At 34.1% G+C, this 22,978-nt stretch overlaps 2 protein-coding genes across 7 annotated transcripts; both read right to left on the minus strand.

Annotated features, from left to right (window-relative positions):
* Window positions 1-1,498: 1,498 nt before the first annotated feature.
* On the minus strand, window positions 1,499-21,488 carry LOC114722043 (cytochrome P450 CYP72A219-like). 6 transcript variants are annotated; one of them, XM_028907963.1, is made up of 5 exons: window positions 19,362-19,662; window positions 19,063-19,280; window positions 2,852-3,102; window positions 2,336-2,723; window positions 1,499-2,200 (listed from the first exon to the last, which is right to left on the minus strand). In XM_028907963.1, exons 1-5 carry the CDS (start codon window positions 19,633-19,635, stop codon window positions 1,775-1,777), a joined length of 1,557 nt encoding a protein of 518 aa, XP_028763796.1. In that variant the 5' UTR covers window positions 19,636-19,662; the 3' UTR covers window positions 1,499-1,774. The 6 variants fall into 6 exon arrangements, with proteins under 6 accessions (XP_028763796.1, XP_028763793.1, XP_028763797.1 ...); XM_028907960.1 differs by lacking the exons at window positions 19,063-19,280; window positions 19,362-19,662 and adding exons at window positions 3,198-3,415; window positions 3,666-3,983; XM_028907962.1 differs by lacking the exons at window positions 1,499-2,200; window positions 2,336-2,723; window positions 2,852-3,102 and adding exons at window positions 12,262-12,703; window positions 12,838-13,225; window positions 13,323-13,573.
* LOC114722046 (cytochrome P450 CYP72A219-like) lies at window positions 5,077-8,334 on the minus strand. Its single transcript, XM_028907967.1, has 5 exons — window positions 7,988-8,334; window positions 6,638-6,855; window positions 6,286-6,536; window positions 5,790-6,177; window positions 5,077-5,664 (listed from the first exon to the last, which is right to left on the minus strand). Exons 1-5 carry the CDS (start codon window positions 8,283-8,285, stop codon window positions 5,239-5,241), a joined length of 1,581 nt encoding a protein of 526 aa, XP_028763800.1. The 5' UTR covers window positions 8,286-8,334; the 3' UTR covers window positions 5,077-5,238.
* Window positions 21,489-22,978: the final 1,490 nt, after the last annotated feature.

The raw sequence follows: 22,978 nt of genomic DNA on the forward strand, positions 1-22,978 counted from the left end.
TTGTTTTTTTGGTTTTGGTCTAAAGCCGCCGGCGGCTTTTGTTTTGTAGAATTGATTCCGGTATTTTATTTTTATTTGAATTTTGAATTTCTTAAAACTTAATACGCAGAATAAATGTTGTATACTTGTATCGTTATTGACCATCTGTAATTTTATTGAATTTTAATTTTGACTCTAACATTATTTTTTAGGGAAATATATTTTAAACAAAGATAATCGTGTTTTTGTTGACAAATGTATAAAATTAAAATTTTCTTTCATTTCTATTTTTTTAATTTCTTTTTTTTTTAATTTCTTACTTGATGAGTATTGGACGAAACTCGACTAGCAGTACTTATCATGTTCATGAAAGCCCTAATCAAACTCCACAAAAGCTAAATTAATCCTAATTAATCAAACACTCCTAGATTTACAGCTTCTAAAATTGTGCTGATTCATCTAATAAAATTGTCCCCTACAAAAAATTTTTACATGCATTCATGGGAAAAAAAGCTGATGAATGAATGAATATGTCTTTATATATACCGTTTGTATAGAAAGAATAATACTTCTCTGATTCTTAATATAAGACTTATTTAACTAATTTGATTAGATTAAGAAAGTTAGATAAGTTAGTTAATTATAAGAAATATGATATGTTTTTTTCTAAAACACCATAATCATCTTCCTTAATATTTTCCTTCCCTCTTCTACTTGATTATGGTTGAGAAAATATCCATATGGCTAACCTAGAAAAAATTGATAAATATGTCTTATATTTAGAACCAAAATCAATTCAATAATTAGATCATATATTAAGTATCCGAGGAGTAATTATGAAAGTAACGATGTACATGCATACGTTTAATCCGAACATTCATGTGTATATACCGATGATTCAGTGTTTTGGTGCGTCTTAGATTAGTTCAGTGAATTAAGAAATTTATTTATTTATTTATTTGATGAATAAAAAGTGGTGAATATATATTTTCCAATGTTAAATGAAGAGAGAATTAGATACCCTGTTATATGAACAATGATTTTATAATTTTAATCAATATATTCCTTCGGTTCTTAATATAAGACCTAATTGTTGAGTTGATTTTGGTATTATTTCTTATATTTATCAATTTTCTCTAAATTATCTCTATAAATACTCCCTCAATCATAATTAAGTAGAAGAGGGAGAGAGGATATTAAGGAAAATGATTATGGTATTTTAGGAAAAGCATGTTATATTTTTTATAATTAACCAACTTACCTAACTTTATTAATATAATCAAATTAATTAAATAGATTTTATATTAAAGACCGGAGGAGTATTAAATTATTAATTAATGAAGAGGAGAGGTCAAAGGGCCAGAAAAACGGAGAGCACTAAACAGGGTACTCTGCCTCAATTTCAAACACATAAAAAAGACGCCATCCTTTTTCATTTCATCACTCTGCAAGATCAATATTGTTCCCACAAACAAAAAAACAAGGAAAAAAATTTGTAGCCCATGAGGCCCATCCTGTCTTCCAAGCCGAAGCAATCAAAGGAACTTCAATTTCCCTTTTTTCAGTAAATTTGCATCAGAAACATGGGATGTTTTAGTGCACAACAATATGAAAACTTATTAACAGAGCCATCTAGAAGCGTATGACATCGTATAATCTGAATATTACAACGACTATAGACAGCATATACACACACACTCTCATCACTTGAATATCTATATATATCTACACACACACAGATATGCATAAAAAGTCCTTCTAAGAACGCAGTATGATGAACCTTTAATTAATAATCTCAGAACTTCCGTAAAATGATATGGCTGCCATGCTGAGGGCGAAGGCTCAAAACTGAGATAGGAGCATGAGCATAAGATGGAGAAAGCTCAAAAGAGAAGTTTTGGAGAATTAGGGACAAAGCCATTTTAGCCTCAAGTAAAGCAAAATTTTGACCCGGGCATATCCTTGGACCCCAAGCAAATGGGATATATGAACCTTGGCTCTTGGTTGCTTTAGAGATTCCTTCAGAAAATCTCCGTGGGTTGAACTCCTTTGCATCTTCTCCCCACAATTCAGAATCTTGTTGTACCCAGATGACTGGAATCTCAACTCGAGTTCCAGCTGGTAAATTCAAATTTCCAAGTCTTGTATCCTTTGATATGACCCTGTCCAACGTAAGAGCTGGAGGGTATAATCTAAGAACCTCATATAATATCATGCTTACCTATCACACAAATGCAAACATCATTGGATATAATTCTAGCATAATCAAATCTAAAGCAAAACGTAATGATACTTTTGAATGACATGAATCTGAGTCACTTAAAACATATATAACATCATGTTCATGTAGTCTTACTAGTTGGAGACGATTTAAGTCATCAAAGCCAGGGATTTGAGTGCCGACTACTTGAAAGACTTCTTCTCTTGCTTGAGATTGCCAATTTGGATATTCGCATAGAAGCACGATCGTCCAATTAAGGAGAACAGAGGTTGTCTCTTGTCCTGCCAGATAGAACAATTTACATTCCCTAATGACATCATCAATATTCATTCCCATGTTCTGGTTGTTTCCTTTCTCTCTGATTTCTTTGCGATTGGATTCCAAGAGTAGATCTAACAGATCATCACTTGGGGCCTGTCCTGCCTCCCTTGCTTTCTCCCTTTTGTGAATGATTGCCCTCACAGACGTTTGTATTTCTTTCTCAATTTCTTTTAATCTCCTATTCAACTTAGTTGGTACAAATCTATAGATACAAAAGTATAGGATGTAATCAACTGAGTATGTAATTGTTCTTTTTAGCATAATTAACTATGAATATAAACCCAATAGAACTTTAATATTATTAATAATAATTTTTTGCAAGATAATTACCTCCAGCCTGGGATGTAAATAGAACGAAAGATCTCGGCAGTAAGAATAATTTGTTCAGATTGGAGTTGAAATATTCGTTGTCCTTCTTCATAACTGCTTCCAAATGCAGTTCGAGAAATAACATCACTGGTCATAGTCTGAAAGAAAGGCCAGATATCTATCTCGCAACATCCTCTTCCATTTTCATTCACTAATCTCACCCATTTCTTGACCATCTCATTACAACTCTCATAGAATGCAGGCACCATTAGCTACCACAAATTGAAGCTTTGAAATTAGGGAAAATAAGGAATAAATTACTCTTATTTTAAGAGAATTAACACATGGAAAAAGAAAGTACATATACCTTTAACTTCTCCAAATAAAAGGCGGGGTTGATAATTCTTCTGTGTTTGGTCCATTTTTCGCCATTGTAGCCTACAAGCCCACTGACTAAAAGTTCACTAAGTGGATTGTCAGAAATCTTTTCAAATACAGAAATGTTTGTAAACACTTCCTTTATGTCTTCTGGGTTTGTAATTGTCACCATTGGATTTGGACCAAACCACATAAAGCAATTCTTGCCTGCAGTAAATCAATAGAGATTCAAGACCACTATATATCAGACATATTAGCAGTACACAAGGCATATAGAAGGGTTTAGTTTAGTGGTGAACAATACAGAGCAGTGCAGAAGGCATATAGAACAGTTTCTCCCTCAAACAAAGTACCAAGTCACTCTTAAGATGAATACTTCGAAGAAAATCACAGATGAAAATAAACTGTTTTACAGGACAGAGGAGAGAAGCTAGGGACAACATAGGAAGAGGCATACCATATTTTTGAATCATTTGGTGATGAAAAGGAATAGTACGAGGAATGATATCGTCATGTAGGTTGATGGGCTTAGAGCTGGCTTCTTGAATCATCTGATCCATCTCCTTCAAGTCTCCGAACCCAAGTCTGTATGAGTTTCCCTTCAGATTCTGCCTTTTGAGAAATCTCTCGAGTCGTTTCGGCCTCAGCCACAACCAATTCACCACTCTTCCGATCACTATCACTATCGCAACGATAACTATACCGGCAATAAGAGAACTTGCTACTGTCAGTGACTGAGTTTCTGGAGCTTCCATGGCGGCACAGAGAGAAAACATAGTTGTGGGGGACGACGAGAATGGCCGAAGATCAATGAACATGCGTCATGTAAATCTAATCTTTGAAGAAGACAGAGGGTCACAATTTAAGCAAATCTTTGTTTCATTTTTGGGTCAATTCAAGCAGGTAGAAATTGTTACTTTTTTTTCCCTTTTTTTATATCTTCAAGGTGTTTAGATAGATACAAAACTATAATTTTAAAAGTGTTTTTACGGTATATAAAATAAATATGTAGAGAATTTTGTCTCTGTTTATAAAAAAACATACTTTTCAAAAATATTTTTTTTTTTACAGTTAGGCAAACGCCCCTTTCATTTTAGTGGCTATCTCCCTGATTCCATGTCCACATTTTCCCACTTACAATTGATTAAGCAAATGATTGAGACAGCGTTGACTGATGTGCAGAGCAGCGGATCCGATTTTGCCACAAACTTCTCAAATTAGAACTGCTTTCTCTTCTTACCAAGTTATTGACTATTGAGAACTTAATAAATTTTTTCCCTTAAAAAAACCCTTCATATTTAAAGATAGATGTAATCTTTCCCTTTCTCATTTTCCAAGACGTAATTTATAATTTGAAATAAAAGTAAATTTGGAATTTTTTATTTAAAAAAACCAATAATTTAAACACTTCTCAATCATTGTGCTGAAATAATATTAAGGTGCCTTAATAAGAAGAAAAAATCCCAAAAAAATGATAATTAAATTTTAAAATTCTAAACTAGTATTGGTTACTATTCTCATAAAGAAAATGACTACATTCAAAAAGCAAATAACAATACATATTTATAGTTATTTCTAATTTGGAATTTTAAAATTCTACAGTCATTTTTTTAAAATTTTTCTAATAAAAATTCGATTAATATTTTTCCACAATAACTATATCAGCCTATGAATGCACAGGAAGAGATTAGAGCTGGGGTCTCAGACACATACCATTCATATATTATTTTTAAAATTAGAGGACCTTTTTATTTTTAAAATTCAGTGGAAGCAATCAAGGAACTTTAATATCCCTCCTTACCTAAATTTGCATCAGAAATACATGATTTTTTTTTATTACACAATGAAATTACAACTTACTAGCGGAGTCATCTAGAAGCATATAACATTGTATGATATGAATATTAGGACAGTCATTCAATGACTATAGACAGCAAATACATACATATTTTCATGACTTACGTACACAAACGCACAGCATAAAATTGCTTCTAAGAATGTATGGTATGACGACGCTGTAAGTAGTAATTCTAGAGTTTCCGTAAAATGATATGGGTGCCATGCTGAGGGCGAAGGGTCAGAACCGAAATAGGAGCATGAGTATAAGATGGAGAAAATTCAAGAGAGAAGTTTTGGAGAATTAAGGACAAAGCCATTTTAGCTTCAAGCAAAGTAAAATTTTGGCCTGGGCATATCCTTGGACCCCAAGCAAATGGGATATATGAACATTGGCTCTTAGTTGCTTTAGAGATTCCTTCAGAAAATCTCTGTGGATTGAACTCCTTTGCATCTTCTCCCCACAATTCAGAATCTTGTTGTATCAAAATTATTGGAATTGCAACTCGAGTTCCAGCTTGTAAACTCAAATTTCCAAGTTTTGCATCTTTTGATACGACCCTCGTTGCTACAGGACCTGGGGGATATAGCCTAAGAACCTCGTACAATATCATACTTACCTATTACACAAACAAATGTCATTGACTATTATTTTAGTGTAATAGAGTGTGAAGAAAAATGTTAATCACACTTCTAAAGAACATGAATATAAAACATATAAGACATCATGATCATATAGCCTTACCACTTTGAGTCGATTTATGCCATCATAATGAGGAGTTTGACTACCGAATACTTGGAAGACTTCTTCTCTTGCTTTTGATTGCCAATTAGGATACTTACAAAGTAGCACAATTGTCCAATTAAGGAGAACAGCGGTTGTCTCTTGTCCTGCAAAGTAGACCAATTTACATTCCTTTATGACTTCTTCAATGCTCATTCCCATGTTCTTGTTGTTGCCATTGTCCTTGATTTCTCTGCGATTAGATTCCAAAAGCATATCTAATAAATCATCGCTTGGGGCTTGTCCTGTTTCCCTAGCCTTCTCCCTTTTCTGAATGATTCCTCTTACTGATGCTTGTATTTCTTTCTCTATTTCTTTCAATCTCCTATTCAACTTCGTTGGTACAAATCTATACGTACACAAGAGAGTTTATAACACTTCTTTTTAACACAATTTTTTAGGAATATAAACCTGATAAGACTTTAACATTAATAATAATTTTTCTCAGGCTAATTACCTCCAGCCGGGGATGTAAACAGAACGAAGGACTTGGAGGGTAAGAAGAACTTGTTCAGATTGAAGTTTGAATATTTGTTGGCCCTCTTCGTAACTACTTCCAAAAGCAGTTCGAGAAATAACATCACTTGTCATGGTTTGAAAGAAAGGCCACACATCTATCTCACAGTAACCCCTTTCATTTTCATTCACTAGTCTCATCCATTTTTTTATCATATCATCACAACTCTCACAAAATGCAGGCAACATTAGCTGCCACAAGTTTAAGCTTTGGAATTAGGAAAAAGACAAAAAGCATATATCACCTTAATTAAGAGAATTAACGCATGAAAAAAAGGAAGGAAAAAAAGTACTTTTAACTTCTCTACATGAAAGGCGGGGTTGATAATTCTTCTGTGTTTCGTCCATTTTTCACCATTGTAGTCTACGAGTCCAGTAATTAAAAATTTACTCAATGGATTGCTAGGAACCTTTTCAAATACGGAAATGTTGCTAAAAACCTCTTTTATATCTTCTGGGTTTGCAATTGTCACCATTGGAGTTGGACCAAACCACATAAAGGAATTCTTGCCTATAATAAAAATAAATCAGTAGAGATTCAAGACCACATAAAGTGATTCTTACTATATATCAAACATATAAGCATGGGTTCAATTTCAATTAGTTCGGTGGCAAACAATACGGAGCAGTGCATACAGCACATAAAGGAGTTTCTCCCTCCGGCTTTGTTTGGTTCAACAGAAGGCAGGAGAGGGGAGGGAAGGGGAGAGGATGGCAAGAGAGGTTATGAGTTTTGTTTGGTTGGAGAAAAGAGTAAGGGAGGGGGATTTCTTCTTTGGTTCATAAAAGAAGGGGAGGGAAGGTAATTATAAATTAGCAAATATGTCATTGTCTCTATATTTAGACTATTTTATTCTTTGATTACAATATTTTTATGCAGGAGATATAAAATTAGTAAGAGAAGAAAATATGACAAATAAAGACTATTTTGTATTTAAACTTTTTAGGTAGGACCTTAATGTAATTTTCCTTTTTAAATATCATATCACAAAATTTTTTTGTTAGTTTTGGGTACTAAATTAATATACATACATTTTAACTTACATACTAATCTAGTGTATCATTAAAGTTACCGTTTACATTGACATCGATTGCAGTAGAAAGAGTAGTTAACGTGTGGTATGAAATTCAAAATAAGATACACCTTTTTAGGACAACACGATAAAATCGGAACCAAAATTTAACTAATGATCTTTTCATTTTCAAGTAACAGACTTTGCTAATCTTGCTTATCAAATCACCAAAGATAATATGATGCAAATTTGGGAAGAGACGTAGGAAACACTAGAATCTAATAGATATATTAGCTATTATATATTTGGAGATGGACGAGCAGAGGGAGGAGGCAGAAATGACGACAGCGTTAGTGAACTATGCTCCAGATATAAAATTGATGAGAGAAGAAAATATGACAAATGAAGATGGAAGAAAAAGAAAAGAGGTGAAAAGGAGTTTCTAATAAGAAAAACAAACTTAGAATATTAAAAAACTAGTATGAATAGTTTAGTCAATATTAAACATAATATTTCTCTCTTCCTCGCTCCCCTTACAAGCCTCCAACCAAACAGAGCCTCAAACAAAGGCTCACGGATGAAATACGTGACAGAGGAGAGAAGACGGGGACAACATAGGAAAGGGTGTACCATAGTTTTGAATCAGTTGATGACGAAAAGGAATGACACGAGGAATGATCTCATCGTCTAAGTTGATGGGCTTAGATTTGGCTTCTTGAATCATCTGAGACATCTCCTCCAAGTCTCCGAACCCCAGCCTGTACGGGTTTCCCTTTAGATTCTGTCTTCTGAGATATCTCTCAAGTCGTTTCGGTCTCAGCCACAGCCAATTCACCACTCTTCCGATCACTCCCACTATCACAAAGATAACTATACCAGCAATAAGAGAATTTGCAACTCTCAGTGAAGGGATTTCTAGAGCTTCCATGGCTAAACGGAGAAAGAACAGAGTTTGGGGGACTAAAATTAAACAACGACGATCACTGAAGATCAGTGGACATGGGTCACATAAGATCTGATCTTTGAAGAAAAGAGGGGGTCCCAATTTAAGGGGATTTTCTTTCTTTCTTTCTTCATTTTTTTATTTCTTTTTTGGCCCCTTTTTATTTCAGCGGCTCTCTCCCTCGTCACTTGTGCCCTTTTGTCAAAAACATGTTTTTAATTAGTCAAAGTCTTACATTGACCCAAAGCAATGGAAGGAACCTTCCTTTTAGAGAATTTTCAACAGAAACTCGTGATTTTCTAGAACACGAAAAATTAAAATACATAATTTCCAAGCGAGCCATCTAGAAGCATATAACACTGATCTGAATAATTAGATAATCGTCCCACGGCTATATATACACACACACACATATATATATAGAGGATTAAGATGTATTTAGCATCCGGCACCCTAAAAATCTTATAATACATCCAACACCCTGAAATATTTTTTTAAGTACGTCTAGCATCGTGAAATATTTTTTAGTGTATCCAACACGTCAAAGTATTTTGCATCTTCTTCCCACAATTGCGGATCTTATTGTACAGTAATTATTGGAATTGCAACTTAAGTTCCAGTTGATAAACTTAGATTTCAGAGTCTTGTATCCTTTGATACAACCATCATCACCAAAGGAGATGATATGAGTCTCCTACCTAATAGGTTAGTCTTTTAGGATAGGTTCTCCTTTTGAGTTTATACTTATTATATTGATGTTTTCGTTGAGAGTCAACCAATAGCAAAAGGCTACCTACGAAATAAGAAGACTGAGTGAAGTGCTGTAGAGTAAAGCTACTGGGAATATCAACTCTCGAGAAGGATACTCTATTATGAGTTTCACATTGATAAATCTCACAACTGTTATGGGATTTATAAGTTCAAAGGGTTTTCCCTTCTTATAGAATAGTCTTTTGGACTTGAGCTTTCCTTTTAAGCTTATACTCATCACAAGAGCCGGAAAATTTAATCTAAGAACCTCGCACAATATCATACTTATCTATAACATACAAATATTAATGATACTTTGGAATGACATGGAATCGGTAAAATAGAAAATAACGATAGAATATCGTATTCATATAATCTTACCATTTTCACTCGATTTAAACCATCATAATCACGTGCTTGAGTGCCGAATACTTGGAAGACTTCTTCTCTTGCCTCTGTTTGCCAATTGGGATATTTATACAGTAACACAATTGTCCAAGGAAGGAGAACAGAGGTTGTCTCTTGTCCTGCAAAGTAGAATAACTTACATTCCTTTATGACATCTTCAATGCTCATTCCCATGTTCTTGTTGTTGCCATTGTCTTTGATTTCTCTATGATTAGATTCCAAAAGCGTATCTAATAGATCATTACTTGGGGCATCTCCTGCTTCCTTGGCCTTCTCCCTTTTCTGAATGATTCCTTTGACCAACACTTGTATTTCTTTCACTATTTCTTTCAATCTCCAGTTCAACTTAGCTGCTACAAATTTTTACATACACAAGCAAGATACGATCAAAGTGAGCAGTATATAACTGATTTTTCATAATTTATTAAACCTTTAAGCAAGAAAGGACTTTAATTCTAAAGATAAACTTTCTCAAACAAATTACCTCCTTCCGGGAATATTAACAGAACGAATGACGTTGAGGGTAAGATGAGCTTGTTCAGGTTGGAGTTGGAATATCCGTTGGCCTTCTTCATAACTGCTTCCAAAAGCTGTTCGAGAAATAGCATCACTGGTCATGCTTGAAAGAAAAGCCATGCGTCCATCTCACAACATGCGTTTTTTGTTTTCACCCACCAAGCTAACCCATTTCCTTACCATTCCATTACCTTCTTCATATAATGCCGGTAACATTAGCTGCCACAAAATTAAGCTTTGTATCAAGTTCATACATAGACATAATTTTGGTTAATCGAAGAAAGGTACGTACATTGCCCTTAAAAGAGTTAAACAGAGGAAGAAAATATACCTTTAACTTCTCCAAATGTAAGGCAGGGTTGATAATTCTCCTGTGTTTAACCCGTTTGTCGCCATTGTAGTCTAATATTCCAGTAATGATCAATTTAAACAGTGGATTGTGAGGAAGCTTACAAATACAGAAATGTTGCTTAAAACCTCCTTTATGTCTTCTGGGTTTGCAGCTGTCACTGCCGGATATGGACCAAACCACATAAAGGAATTATTACCTGCAATAAAAACAACTCAATGCAGATTCAAAACACAAACTATATGCATCATTAAAACATATGACCATAAAGGGGTATACCATAGTTCTGAATCATCTGGTGATGAAACGAAGAGCACGAGGGATAGTATCATCCTCTGTATTGATGGGCTTTGAGTAGGCTTCTTGAAACATCTGAACCATTTCCTTTAAGTCTCCTAAGCCAAGTAGTCTGTAAGAGTTTACTTTGAGGTTCTGTCGTCTAAGACATCTCTCGAGTCGTTTAGGCCTCAGCCACCCCCAGTTCAGCACTTTTCCTATCACTATCACTGTCACCACCATACCTGTAGCAGCAATCATAGAATTTGCTTCCATGACTCTGAACAGGAAGCAGAGATCAGAGTTAGGGTCTCAAACTGAATGAAAAGGATCGCCGACAGGTCAATGGACACGTACGCCTCATCTTATTTTGAAGATTTGAGTGGATTTTCTTTTTGTAATTTGTTTGGATGAATTGGATTATTAATTTAGTTAATTTAACTAGTTAATTTAAATAACCGGTTTCCATAGCAATAGCAACGAGAACAGCCTGCAAAACCAGCCCCCACAATAATCAAATTACAAAATTACTTTATGAATAATGCGGCTTGTTATATATAAATTTATTGAAATATCAAAGAAGAAAGGAAGAAAAAATAGTTAAGTGTAGATGAAACATCAAATTCAGCTAATTGCATAATCTTTATGAAAACCTTACACATCATGATTTCTTTTGGGAAGGCATAAGAAAAATTAATCTCCTTCGAATTAGAGTACACCCTCATATTTCGTACTGTGATATGGTGTAGTGAATAGAACATCCTAACCTCCAAGTCCTTATATTTAGATCCAGAAAAAGGAAGGAGTAATTGTTCAGAGTTGGGGTCCCCAATTAAATCGCCAGATAAGGTCAATGGCAGGCCTTGCATCGTATTATGAAGATCGGAAAATGTCTTTTTAGGTGACTTTTCCTGCTTTGGTCAACTCATTAAGGTGCATTTCAGTGTCTCTCTCCCTAGTTCCTTGTCGACATTTGCCCTTTTACAAAGATTTAAGCAAATGGTTGAGACAGCGTTGACTGATGTGCAGAGCAGTGGATCCATTTTTGCCACATACCTGTCAATCTTTTTTTTTTTTTTTGGGGGAGGGGGTATAGCTGTAGGGACCCATATCATATCCCAGGAAGAGAGAACCGTCATCTCAATTTATAAAAAAATATTTTTGACAGCTGTCTTTTCTTTTCTTTTTTCGAGATGTAAAAGCAAACTTGAAATTTTTTATTTTTAAAAAAATTTAATCATTTAAACACTCATTAATTCTGCCGAAATAATATTGAGATGCCTTAGTAAGAATTCAAGTAATATTTCACCACTCTAACTACATCAACGATGATAGAATTTTGGAGCTTCCATGGATGCACAGAAAGAGATCAGAGGTGAAGTCTCAGACACATACCCCTCATATATTACTTTTAAAATTAGAGGGTTTTTTTTTTTTTTTTGGAAACTCAATGAAAGCAATCAAAGGGACTCCAATTTCCCTCCAACAGTAAATTTAGATACAAAACAAGATTAAAACTTACTAACAGAGTCATCTAAAAGCATATAACATTGTATAATATGAATACTAGGATAGTCATTCAATGACTACAGACAGCAAATACAAACATATTTTCATGACTTGCGTAAACAAACGCACGCATAAAATTATTTCTTAGATGACGCTTTAACTAATAACTCTAGAGTTTCCGTAAAATGATATGGGTGCCATGCTGAGGGCGAAGGGTCATAACTGACATAGGAGCATGAGCATAAGATGGAGAAAATTCAAGAGAGAAGTTTTGGAGAATCAAGGACAAAGCCATTTTAGCTTCAAGCAAAGTAAAATTCTGGCCTGGGCATATCCTTGGACCCCAAGCAAATGGGATATATGAACATTGGCTCTTAGTTGCTTTAGAGATTCCTTCAGAAAATCTTTCTGGATTGAACTCCTTTGCATCTTCTCCCCACAATTCAGAATCTTGGTGTATAAAAATTACTGGAACTGCAACTCGAGCTCCAGCTGGTAAACTCAAATTTCCAAGTCTTGCATCCTTTGATACGACCCTATTCACTATAAGAGCTGGAGGGTATAATCTAAGAACCTCGTACAATATCATACTTACCTGTTCCATAAATGAATATTATTGACTATTATTCTAGTGTAATCAAGTGTGAAGAAAAATGTTAATGAAGCTTCTAAATGACATGAATCTAAAACATTTAAAACATATAAGATATCATATTCATATATCCTTACCACTTTGAGGCGATTTATGCCATCATAATCAGGAGTTTGGTTACCGAATACTTGGAAGACTTCTTCTCTTGCTTTGGATTGCCAATTAGGATACTTACAAAGTAGCACAATTGTCCAATTAAGGAGAACAGCAGTTGTCTCTTGTCCTGCAAAGTAGAACAATTTACATTCCTTTATCACTTCTTCAATGCTCATTCCCATGCTCTTGTTGTTGCCATTGTCCTTGATTTCTCTGCGATTCGATTCCAAAAGCATATCTAATAAATCATCACTTGGGGCTTGTCCTGTTTCCCTAGCCTTCTCCCTTTTCTGAATGATTCCTCTTACCGACGCTTGTATTTCTCTCTCTATTTCTTTCAATCTCCTATTCAACTTCGTTGGTACAAATCTATACATACATAAGAGAGTACATAACGCTTCTTTTTAATTTACTAGGAATATAAACCTCATAAGACTTTAATAATAATTTTTCTCAGGCTAATTACCTCCAGCCGGGGATGTAAACAGAACGAAGGACTTGGAGGGTAAGAAGAACTTGTTCAGCTTGAAGTTTGAATATTTGTTGGCCCTCTTCATAACTACTTCCAAAAGCAGTTCGAGAAATAACATCACTTGTCATGGTTTGAAAGAAAGGCCACACGTCTATCTCACAGCAACCTTTTTCATTTTCATTCGCTAGTCTCACCCATTTTTTTACCATATCGTTACAACTCTCACGGAATACAGGCAACATTAGCTGTCATAAGTTTAAGCTTTGAAATTAGAGGGGGGGAAAAGCATAAATCACTCTTAATTAAGAGAATTAACACATGAAACAAGGAAGGAGAGTATACTTTTAACTTCTCCAAATGGAAGGCGGGGTTGATAATTCTCCTGTGTTTCGTCCATTTTTCACCATTGTAGTCTATGAGTCCAGTAATTAAAAATTTACTCAATGGATTGCTAGGAACCTTTTGAAATACAGAAATGTTGCTAAAAACCTCTTTTATATCTTCCGGGTTTGTAACTGTCACCAGTGGAGTTGGACCAAACCACATAAAGGAATTCTTGCCTATAATAAAAATAAATCAGTAGAGATTCAAGACCACATAAAGTGATTCTCACTATATATCAAACACATCAATTTCAATTAGTTCAGTGGCGAAACAATACGGAGCAGAGCATACGGCAGATAGAGGAGTTTCTCCCTCTAACAAAGACTCAGACGAAATACAGAACAAAGGAGAGAAGACGGGGACAACATAGGAAGGGGTGTACCATAGTTTTGAATCATTTGATGATGAAAAGGAACGGTACGAGGAATGATCTCATCGTCTAAGTTGATGGGCTTAGATTTGGCTTCTTGAATCATCTGAGACATCTCCTTCAAGTCTCCGAACCCTAGTCTGTACGGGTTCCCCTTTAGATTCTGCCTTCTGAGATATCTCTCAAGTCGTTTTGGCCTCAGCCACAGCCAATTCACCACTCTTCCGATCACTACGACTATCACGAAAATAGCCATACCAGCAATAAGAGAATTTGCAACTCTCAGTGAAGGAATTTCTAGAGCTTCCATGGCTGAACAGAGAAAGAACAGAGTTTGGGGGACTCAAATTAAACAACGACAATCGCCGAAGATCAATGGACATGGGACATAAAAGTATGGTCTTTAAATAACAGAAAGGGTCCCAATTTAAGTGGGTTTTTCTTCCTCTCTTTATTGGTGCACAAGCTGGTTGGATTGTTCCTTTTATTTCTTTTTTAAATCTTTATTTCTATGAGACTCTCCTTTGGGAAAATCACTAATAGGTCCCACAGAAGATAATTTATTACTCTGAGGTCCCATGAAATGTCAAAATCACTGACAGGTCCCAAGGGACCTCAAAGTAATATTTTCGTTTTGTAAAATGACATTACTGCCCCTCATATTCCAGATTCACATTTGCTCTGTCATTACGATTTACAACCTCAGCAGCGACTATTAACAACCTAATGAGAGGGCGTTAACAACCCTAACAGTATCCGTTAACAACTTACTTTATAGAATTATATAACCTCTACATAAGAGTAAATTATAACCAAATAATATAATACAACAACTTTAACACTAAAATGGGAAGCTTTTTGATATCATTAAGAATTTTAACTAGATCCAATAGGATTATAGTAATATTTTAATGCGAAGATCCATTTACAATCTCAACAGCGATTATTAACAACCGAATGAGAGAGCATTAACAACCTAAGCAGTAGCCGTTAACAACTTACTTTATAGAATTATATAACCTCTGTATAAGAGTAAATTATAACCAAATAATATAATACAACAACTTTAACACTAAAATGGGAAGCTTTTTGATATCATTAAGAATTTTAACTAGATCCAATAGGATTATAGTAATATTTTAATGCGAAGATCCATTTACAATCTCAATAGCGATTATTAACAACCGAATGAGAGAGCATTAACAACCTAAGCAGTAGCCGTTAACAACTTACTTTATAGAATTATATAACCTCTGCATAAGAGTAAATTATAACCAAATAGTATAATACAACAACTTTAACACTAAAATGGGAAGCTTTTTGATATCATTAAGAATTTTAACCAAATCCAATAGGATTATAGCAACATTTTAATGCGAAAATCCATTTACAACCTCAACAGTAAGTATTAATAACCTAAGGAAAATTGTTAACAACCATAGCAGTGTCTGTTAACAACTAACTTTATCGGATAATATAACTTCTAACTATAACTAACTAAACTATAACTAAATAGTCTTAAAGTTAATCTTATATAGTTGTTAGAGGTTATATTATCCTATAAAGTCAATTGTTAATAGATACTGCCTAGATTGTCAACAGTTCTCTTTAGGTTATTAATACTCACCATTGAGGTTGTAAATGAATCTTCGCATTAAAATGTTGCTATAATCCTATTGGGTTTAGTTAAAATTCTTAATGATATCAAAAAGCTTCCCATTTTAGTATTAAAGTTGTTGTATTATACTATTTGGTTATAATTTACTCTTATGCGGAGGTTATATATTCTGTAAAGTAAGTTGTTAACGGATATTGCTTAGGTTGTTAATGCCTTCTCATTCGGTTGTTAATAGTCGCTATTGAGGTTGTAAATGGATCTTCGCATTAAAATATTACTATAATCCTATTGGATCTAGTTAAAATTCTTAATGATATCAAAAAGCTTCCCATTTTAGTGTTAAAGTTGTTGTATTATATTATTTGGTTATAATTTACTTTTATGTAGAGGTTATATAATTCTATAAAGTAAGTTGTTAACGGATACTGTTAGGGTTGTTAACGCCCTCTCATTATGTTATTAATAGTCGCTGCTGAGGTTGTAAATCGTAATGACAGAGCAAATGTGAATCTGGAATATGAGGGGCAGTAATTTCATTTTACAAAACGAAAATATTACTTTGAGGTCCCTTGGGACCTGTCAATGATTTTGACATTTCGTGAGACCTCAGAATAATAAATTACCTTCTGTGGGACCTGTTAGTGATTTTTCCCTCTCCTTTGTCCCATGTCCCCATTTTCCAACTTGCCAAGTAACCATTGACTGAAGCAAATTGATTAAGACAGCGTTGACTGAGTGGCATGCAGCCGAGTCCGGTCCCCCTAAGCGTGGAAGACACGCACACACATATAACTCTGTTTTTGAGATCTAAAACAGGGGTAGGTAAACCTCTGTTTATAAATACATAGAGATAATCCTCTGTCGTTAACCCAGCAACATCTTTTGCTTAAATGGTTGATTGATGATGAACAGGTTGGCCCTTGGCTCTGCGCTAGGAATTACAGATGCAAATTTAAAAAAAAAAACAAAGAAAAGAAAGGAATTCCATTTATTTCGCCTGCATTTTAGAAAGCGAGGAATTGTCAGCAGGTACAACTATGTCCAAGATTCTCACAACGTGGATGACCTTCTTTCTAAAATTCTTCGCACCGAAGTTAAAGGCAAACATTTTATCAAAAGCATACTCTTAATTAGTCAAAGTTTCACATTGACCACAAAGCAACGGAAGGAACTTTCCCTTGAGTAAATTTTCAACCGATACTTGTGATTTTCTAGAACCACTTGAGCCGACGAGAACCACGTTTTCCTGACTTACCCACTTACATGGATATACATATATATATATATGAGCATATTATTTACATAATCATTTATATATATCATCAATATAAATATATGTGTGTCTAAAGAGCATATGTTAACAACCCATGAAAGGAAAAAGAACAGTGCTACCTAAAATAAATTAAAAGGAAAATCGTAAAGGACGAGCGCATAAATGGTCTTATTGTGCTGAATTGGTTTTATCATAATCAAACAAGATATTATAATGTTATGAATAAGCGCTATAATCTTTCACTATGTTACATGGTTATTTTTTGGCGTAATATGTTGCAGAGTTATTTGAGTCTAACACTCTGCACACGTACAAGAGCCTCAGAATTATGATTGTAATTTAATGCAAACTTTAGTGAAAATTTCAAGCTCAATTGATCCAAAACAGCCGACGAAACTTTCCCTTTAGTGAATATGCAACAGAAACATGATTTTCCAGTACACAAAAAAAAAAAAAAACACACAATTACTAATTCAGCCATCTAGAGGCATATGACACTGTATGACTCGAATACTAGCATAACCATCAAGTATACATGTATATGTTCATGACTTACTCACACATATATAACATGCCCATGTAGAAGAACAAGGTTTATTGATATTATCCTTGTACAGACAAACAGGCATACATATCCACAAAATTCCCTCTGTAAAGAGTGTAGTCTGACGAATGTTTAACTAAGAATTTTGGAGCTTTCGTAAAATGATATGGGTGCCATGTTGTGGGTGAAGGGTCAGTACTATGGAGGGAGAATGAGTATAAGATGGAGAAAGCTCAAAAGAAAATTTTTGAAGAATTAAGGACAAAGCCATTTTAGCTTCAAGCAAGGCAAAGTTTTGGCCAGGGCATATTCTTGGACCCAAAGTAAATGGAAGATACGAGGTTTGGTTCTTGGCTGCCTTGGAGATTCCTTCAGAGAATCTTTGTGGATTAAACTCTTTTGCATCTTCTCCCCAGAATTGAGGATCTTGTTGTACTACAATTATTGGAATTGCAACTTGAGTTCCACTTGATAAACTTAGATTTCCGAGTCTTGTATCCTTTGATACAACCCTCATCACCAAAGGAGCAGGAGGGTACAGCCTAAGAACCTCATACAGTATCATACTTACCTATAACATAAAAATATTAATGATACTTTAGAATGACATGGAATTGATAAAATAGAAAACAAAAATAGGATATCATATTCATACAATCTTACCACTTTGAGTTGATTTAAACCATCATAATCAGGTACTTGAGCTTGATTGCCGAATACTTGGAAGACTTCTTCTCTTGCTTTTGATTGCCAATTGGGATACTTACAGAGTAACACGATTGTCCAATTAAGGAGAACAGAGGTTGTCTCCTGTCCTGCAAAATAGAACAATTTACATTCCTTTATGACATCTTCAATGCTCATTCCCATGTTCTTGTTGTTGCCATTGTCTTTGATTTCTCTGCGATTAGATTCCAAAAGCATATCTAATAGATCATCACTTGGGGCATGTCCTCCTTCCCTAGCCTTCTCCCTTTTCTGAATGATTCCTTTGACCAATACTTGTATTTCTTTCTCTATTTGTTTCAATCTCCTGTTTAACTTAGTTGGTACAAATCTTTACATGTACCAACAAGACACAATCAAAATGAGTAGTATATAACTGATTTTTCATAATTTATCAGAACTTTAAGCAAGACAGGACTTCCATTTTAATGATAAATTTTCTCAAACAAATTACCTCCATCCAGGGATATATACAGAACGAATGACGTTGAGGGTAAGATGAGCTTGTTCAGATTGGAGTTGGAATATTCGTTGGCCTTCTTCATAACTGCTTCCAAAAGCTGTTCGAGAAATAGCATCACTGGTCATGCTTTGAAAGAGAGGCCATGCGTCTATCTCACAACAAGCTTTTTCGTTTTCACCGACCAAGCTAACCCATTTCTTTACCATTCCATTACAGCTCTCATATAATGCTGGTAACATTAGCTGCCACAAACTTAAGCTTTGCATAAGTCCATACATAGACATAATTTTGGTTAAAGGGAAAAAGGTACTTACATTGCCCTAATTAAGAGAGTTCAAGAAAGAAAGAAGACATACCTTTAACTTCTCCAAATGAAAGGCAGGGTTGATAATTCTTCTGTGTTTAACCCATTTGTCGCCATTGTAGTCTAATATTCCAGTAATGATCAATTTAACCAGGGGATTGTGAGGAAGCTTTTCAAATACAGAAATGTTGCTTAAAACCTCCTTTATGTCTTCTGGGTTTGCAACTGTCACTGCTGGATATGGACCAAACCACATAAAGGAATTCATACCTGCAACAAAAGATAACTCAATACAGATTCCAAACACAAATTATATATATCATTAAAACATACTACCGTGAAGGGGCATACCATAGTTTTGAATCATCTGGTGATGAAAAGGAAGAGCACGAGGGATAATATCATCATCTATATTGATAGGCTTTGAGTAGGTTTCTTGAAACATCTGAACCATCTCCTTTAAGTCTCCAAAGCCAAGTAGTCTGTAAGAGTTTCCTTTGAGGTTCTGTCGTCTAAGACATCTCTCAAGTCGTTTAGGCCTCAGCCACACCCAATTCACCACTCTTCCTATCACTATCACTATCACCACCTTAACTATAGCAGCAATCATAGAATTGGCTTCCATGGCTCTGCAAAGGAAGCAGAGATCAGAGTTGGGGTCTCAAACAGAATGAAGAGGATCGCTGATAGGTCAATGGACACGTACGCCTCATATCTTATTTGAAGATTTGAGAGTATTTTCTTTTTTGTAACTTGTTCGGATAAATTGGATTACTAATTTAATATCATTTCGTACGTGGCTCTCTAAGCCACATTGTCTCTTATGGTTCAATTAGTTTAATTAGTTAACTTAAATAAATGGTTTGCATAGCGTCACCCCAACCTGTAGCCAGGTTGGTCCCATTAATATAATGTTGGCCCTCTAATTTCAATTAGAAATAGAACATAGTAGTAAGAACGAAGCAATATGGAACGTGTACCAGGTTGAATATATTATATATAGGACAAAGTCTATTAGTACTGTATGTGAACACTCTTAACTTTCGGAGTGGTGGCCAAGATTTATTTTCAAATGGTCTGACCAGAATCATAACAATTAAGATGCACTAGGAGGTTCGTTGACTTCAGTAGTTACTTTGTTGTTTTGTTTAGCTAGGATCCAAAAAAAAAAAAAAAACTACTCCTCATCCATAACATAAAAGGTTTGTTAAGTTTTTTCACAAATGAAGTAATGGTGGTTAAATCATTAAATATATTCTGAAAAGATATAATTTTCTTATTTTACCCATTAAGAATGTGAGAAAATTCTATTTTATAATTAATACGACAAAAGTGAGAAAATGTTATTCTTCCAGTCTCAAATATAAGACTCATTTTGTAATGTAAATTATAAATTTAGGACCGGAGGAGTAGTAATTATCCTGACAACTTCTTATGTGTTACACTGTAATTTTTATATAGACTACTTATATTGTGGATCAAAGAGAGTAAGTATAATTTTAAGCTTGGATGCTTTGCTATCCACTCCATCATTATGACATTGCTATTTATTATTGTGTTGGTTAGGATCGATTATTGCAGAATCGTTGAATTTTATGACTGATATAGGTGGCATATGGATGTAATCTTTTGTATAAAAGCGAAAGTAAAGACAATAATTAACAATAAAAAAAAAAGCCAAAAACATAAAGAATAACACATTTATGCATGACAAAGGGTCCCTCATTTTATATACAGCCGCCTCTTTATAAGAGATCTTCGTTAAAAGATTTTCATTGAGATTCATCGTGACTTGGATTACATTTTTTTTTTGGTAAAAACATATTATTTAATTTAAAGTACTCACATAAAGTTAATTTGAATAGGTTGAGGAAATAAAATAAATTATTGAAATCTAATAAATATAACATGATTTTTCTAAAATATATCCCTATATAGAGTTAGATTATATATTAGTTTATTAGTTGAAAGAATTAGTTTAGAAAAAAAAATGTAGTGATATTGGCTGGTGGTCTTTCAGAAAACTCTCACCTATATAAATACGTATACAAGCCTCTGTTTTTGATATGGAAAACAGGTTACCTCTGTTTATAAATAAAAATACATATATTAACCTCTGTTTGGCATAATATGTTGCAAAGTTATTTGAGTCAACACTCTGCATAGCCTCAGAATGATTGTAAATTAATGCAAATTTTAGTAACAATTTCAATTTCAATTTCAATTTCAGCTGATCCAAAGGAACTTTCCCTTTAGTGAATACTACCTCCAATCTTAATTATAAGAGCTAATTGACTAATTTAAAGAGATTAAGAAAACAAGTTAAGTTAGCTATTTGTAATAAATAAATATGGTCTTTCCTAAAATATCCATACCAATCAAGTGTATTAGTTAGAACTATTATTGTTATAATGATTACCTTGAAAAAAAATACTCCTCCGGTCCTTATTATAAGACCCAATTTGACTTTTTATTTGGTCCTAATTATAAGACCCAATCCATTTTGTCTCTTATATTTATGCATTTTTTTTTCAAAATAATCCTTCTAATAATGATAGTTTTAGCCAATATACTTAATTAGCAAGGATATTTTAGGAATGACAACACTTATTTATTATAAATAACCAACTTAACTTACTTCCTTAATCTCCTCAAATAAGTCAATTGGGTCTTATAATTAGGATCGGAGGAGTACATAAATATAAGAGACAAAGTAGATTGAAGTCTTATATTTAGGATCAAAATAGAAGTCAAATAAGGTATTATATTAAGAACCGGAGGTAGTATGCAACAGAAACATATGATTTTCTAGTACACAAAAAAAAAATGAAAACACAATTACTAATTCGGCCATCTAGAGGCATATAACACTATGATTTGAATATTGGCATAACCATTAAGTATACAGGTAGATGTTCATAACTTACGCACACATATATTACATGCCCTTGTAGAACAAGGTTTATTGACTTTATTGGTGCAGAAACATACACATATATCCATAAAATTCCCTCTGTAAAGAGTGTAGCATGATGAACGTTTAACTAAGAATTTTGGAGCTTTCGTAAAATGATGTGGGTGCCATGTTGAGGGTGAAGGGTCAATACTATGGAGGGAGAATGAGTATAAGATGAAGAAAGCTCAAAAGAATTTTTTTTTAAGAATTAAGGACAAAGCCATTTTAGCTTCAAATAAGGCAAAGTTTTAGCCAGGGCATATTCTTAGACCCAACATAAATGGAAGATATGAGGTTTGGTTCTCGGTTGCTTTAGAGATTCCTTGGGAAAATTTTTATAGATTGAACTCCTTTGCATCTTTTCCCCACAATTGAGGATCTTATTGTATTACAATTATCGGAATTGTAACTTGAGTTCCAGTACGTAAACTCAAATTTACAAGTCTTGTATCCTTTGATACAAATCTGAGTACCAAAGGAGCTGGAAGGTATAGCCTAAGCACCTCGTACAATATCATACTTGCCGATAACACATAAATACTAATGATACTTTGGAATGACAAGAAATCAAACAAGAAAAGGAAGTAAAATTAAAACATCATATTCATATAATCCTACCACTTTGAGGCGATTTAACACATCACAATCAAGTGTTTGAGTGCCGAACACTTGAAAAAATTCTCTTGCTTTTGATTGCCAACTGAGATGCTTGCAGAGTACTCCTCCAGTTCTTAATATAGGACCTAATTGTTGAGTTGGTTTTGGTCCTAAATATAAGACCCATTTTTCATATTTATCAATTTTTTCTAAATTACCTTTATGGATACTCCCTCAACTATAATCAAGTAGAAGAGAGAGGGGGTATTAAGAAAGATGATTATGGTGTTTTAAGACAAACATGTCATATTTCTCATAATTAACTAACTTACCTAACTTTCTTGATCTAATCAAATTACTTAAATGGGTCTTATATTAAGGATCGGAGGAGTAACACAATTGTCCAATTAGAAAG

This window comes from Neltuma alba, unplaced genomic scaffold (assembly GCF_004799145.2).
Source record: "Neltuma alba isolate B1F8T4 unplaced genomic scaffold, ASM479914v2 tig00012081_pilon, whole genome shotgun sequence".
NCBI classification, from domain to species: Eukaryota; Viridiplantae; Streptophyta; class Magnoliopsida; order Fabales; family Fabaceae; genus Neltuma; species Neltuma alba.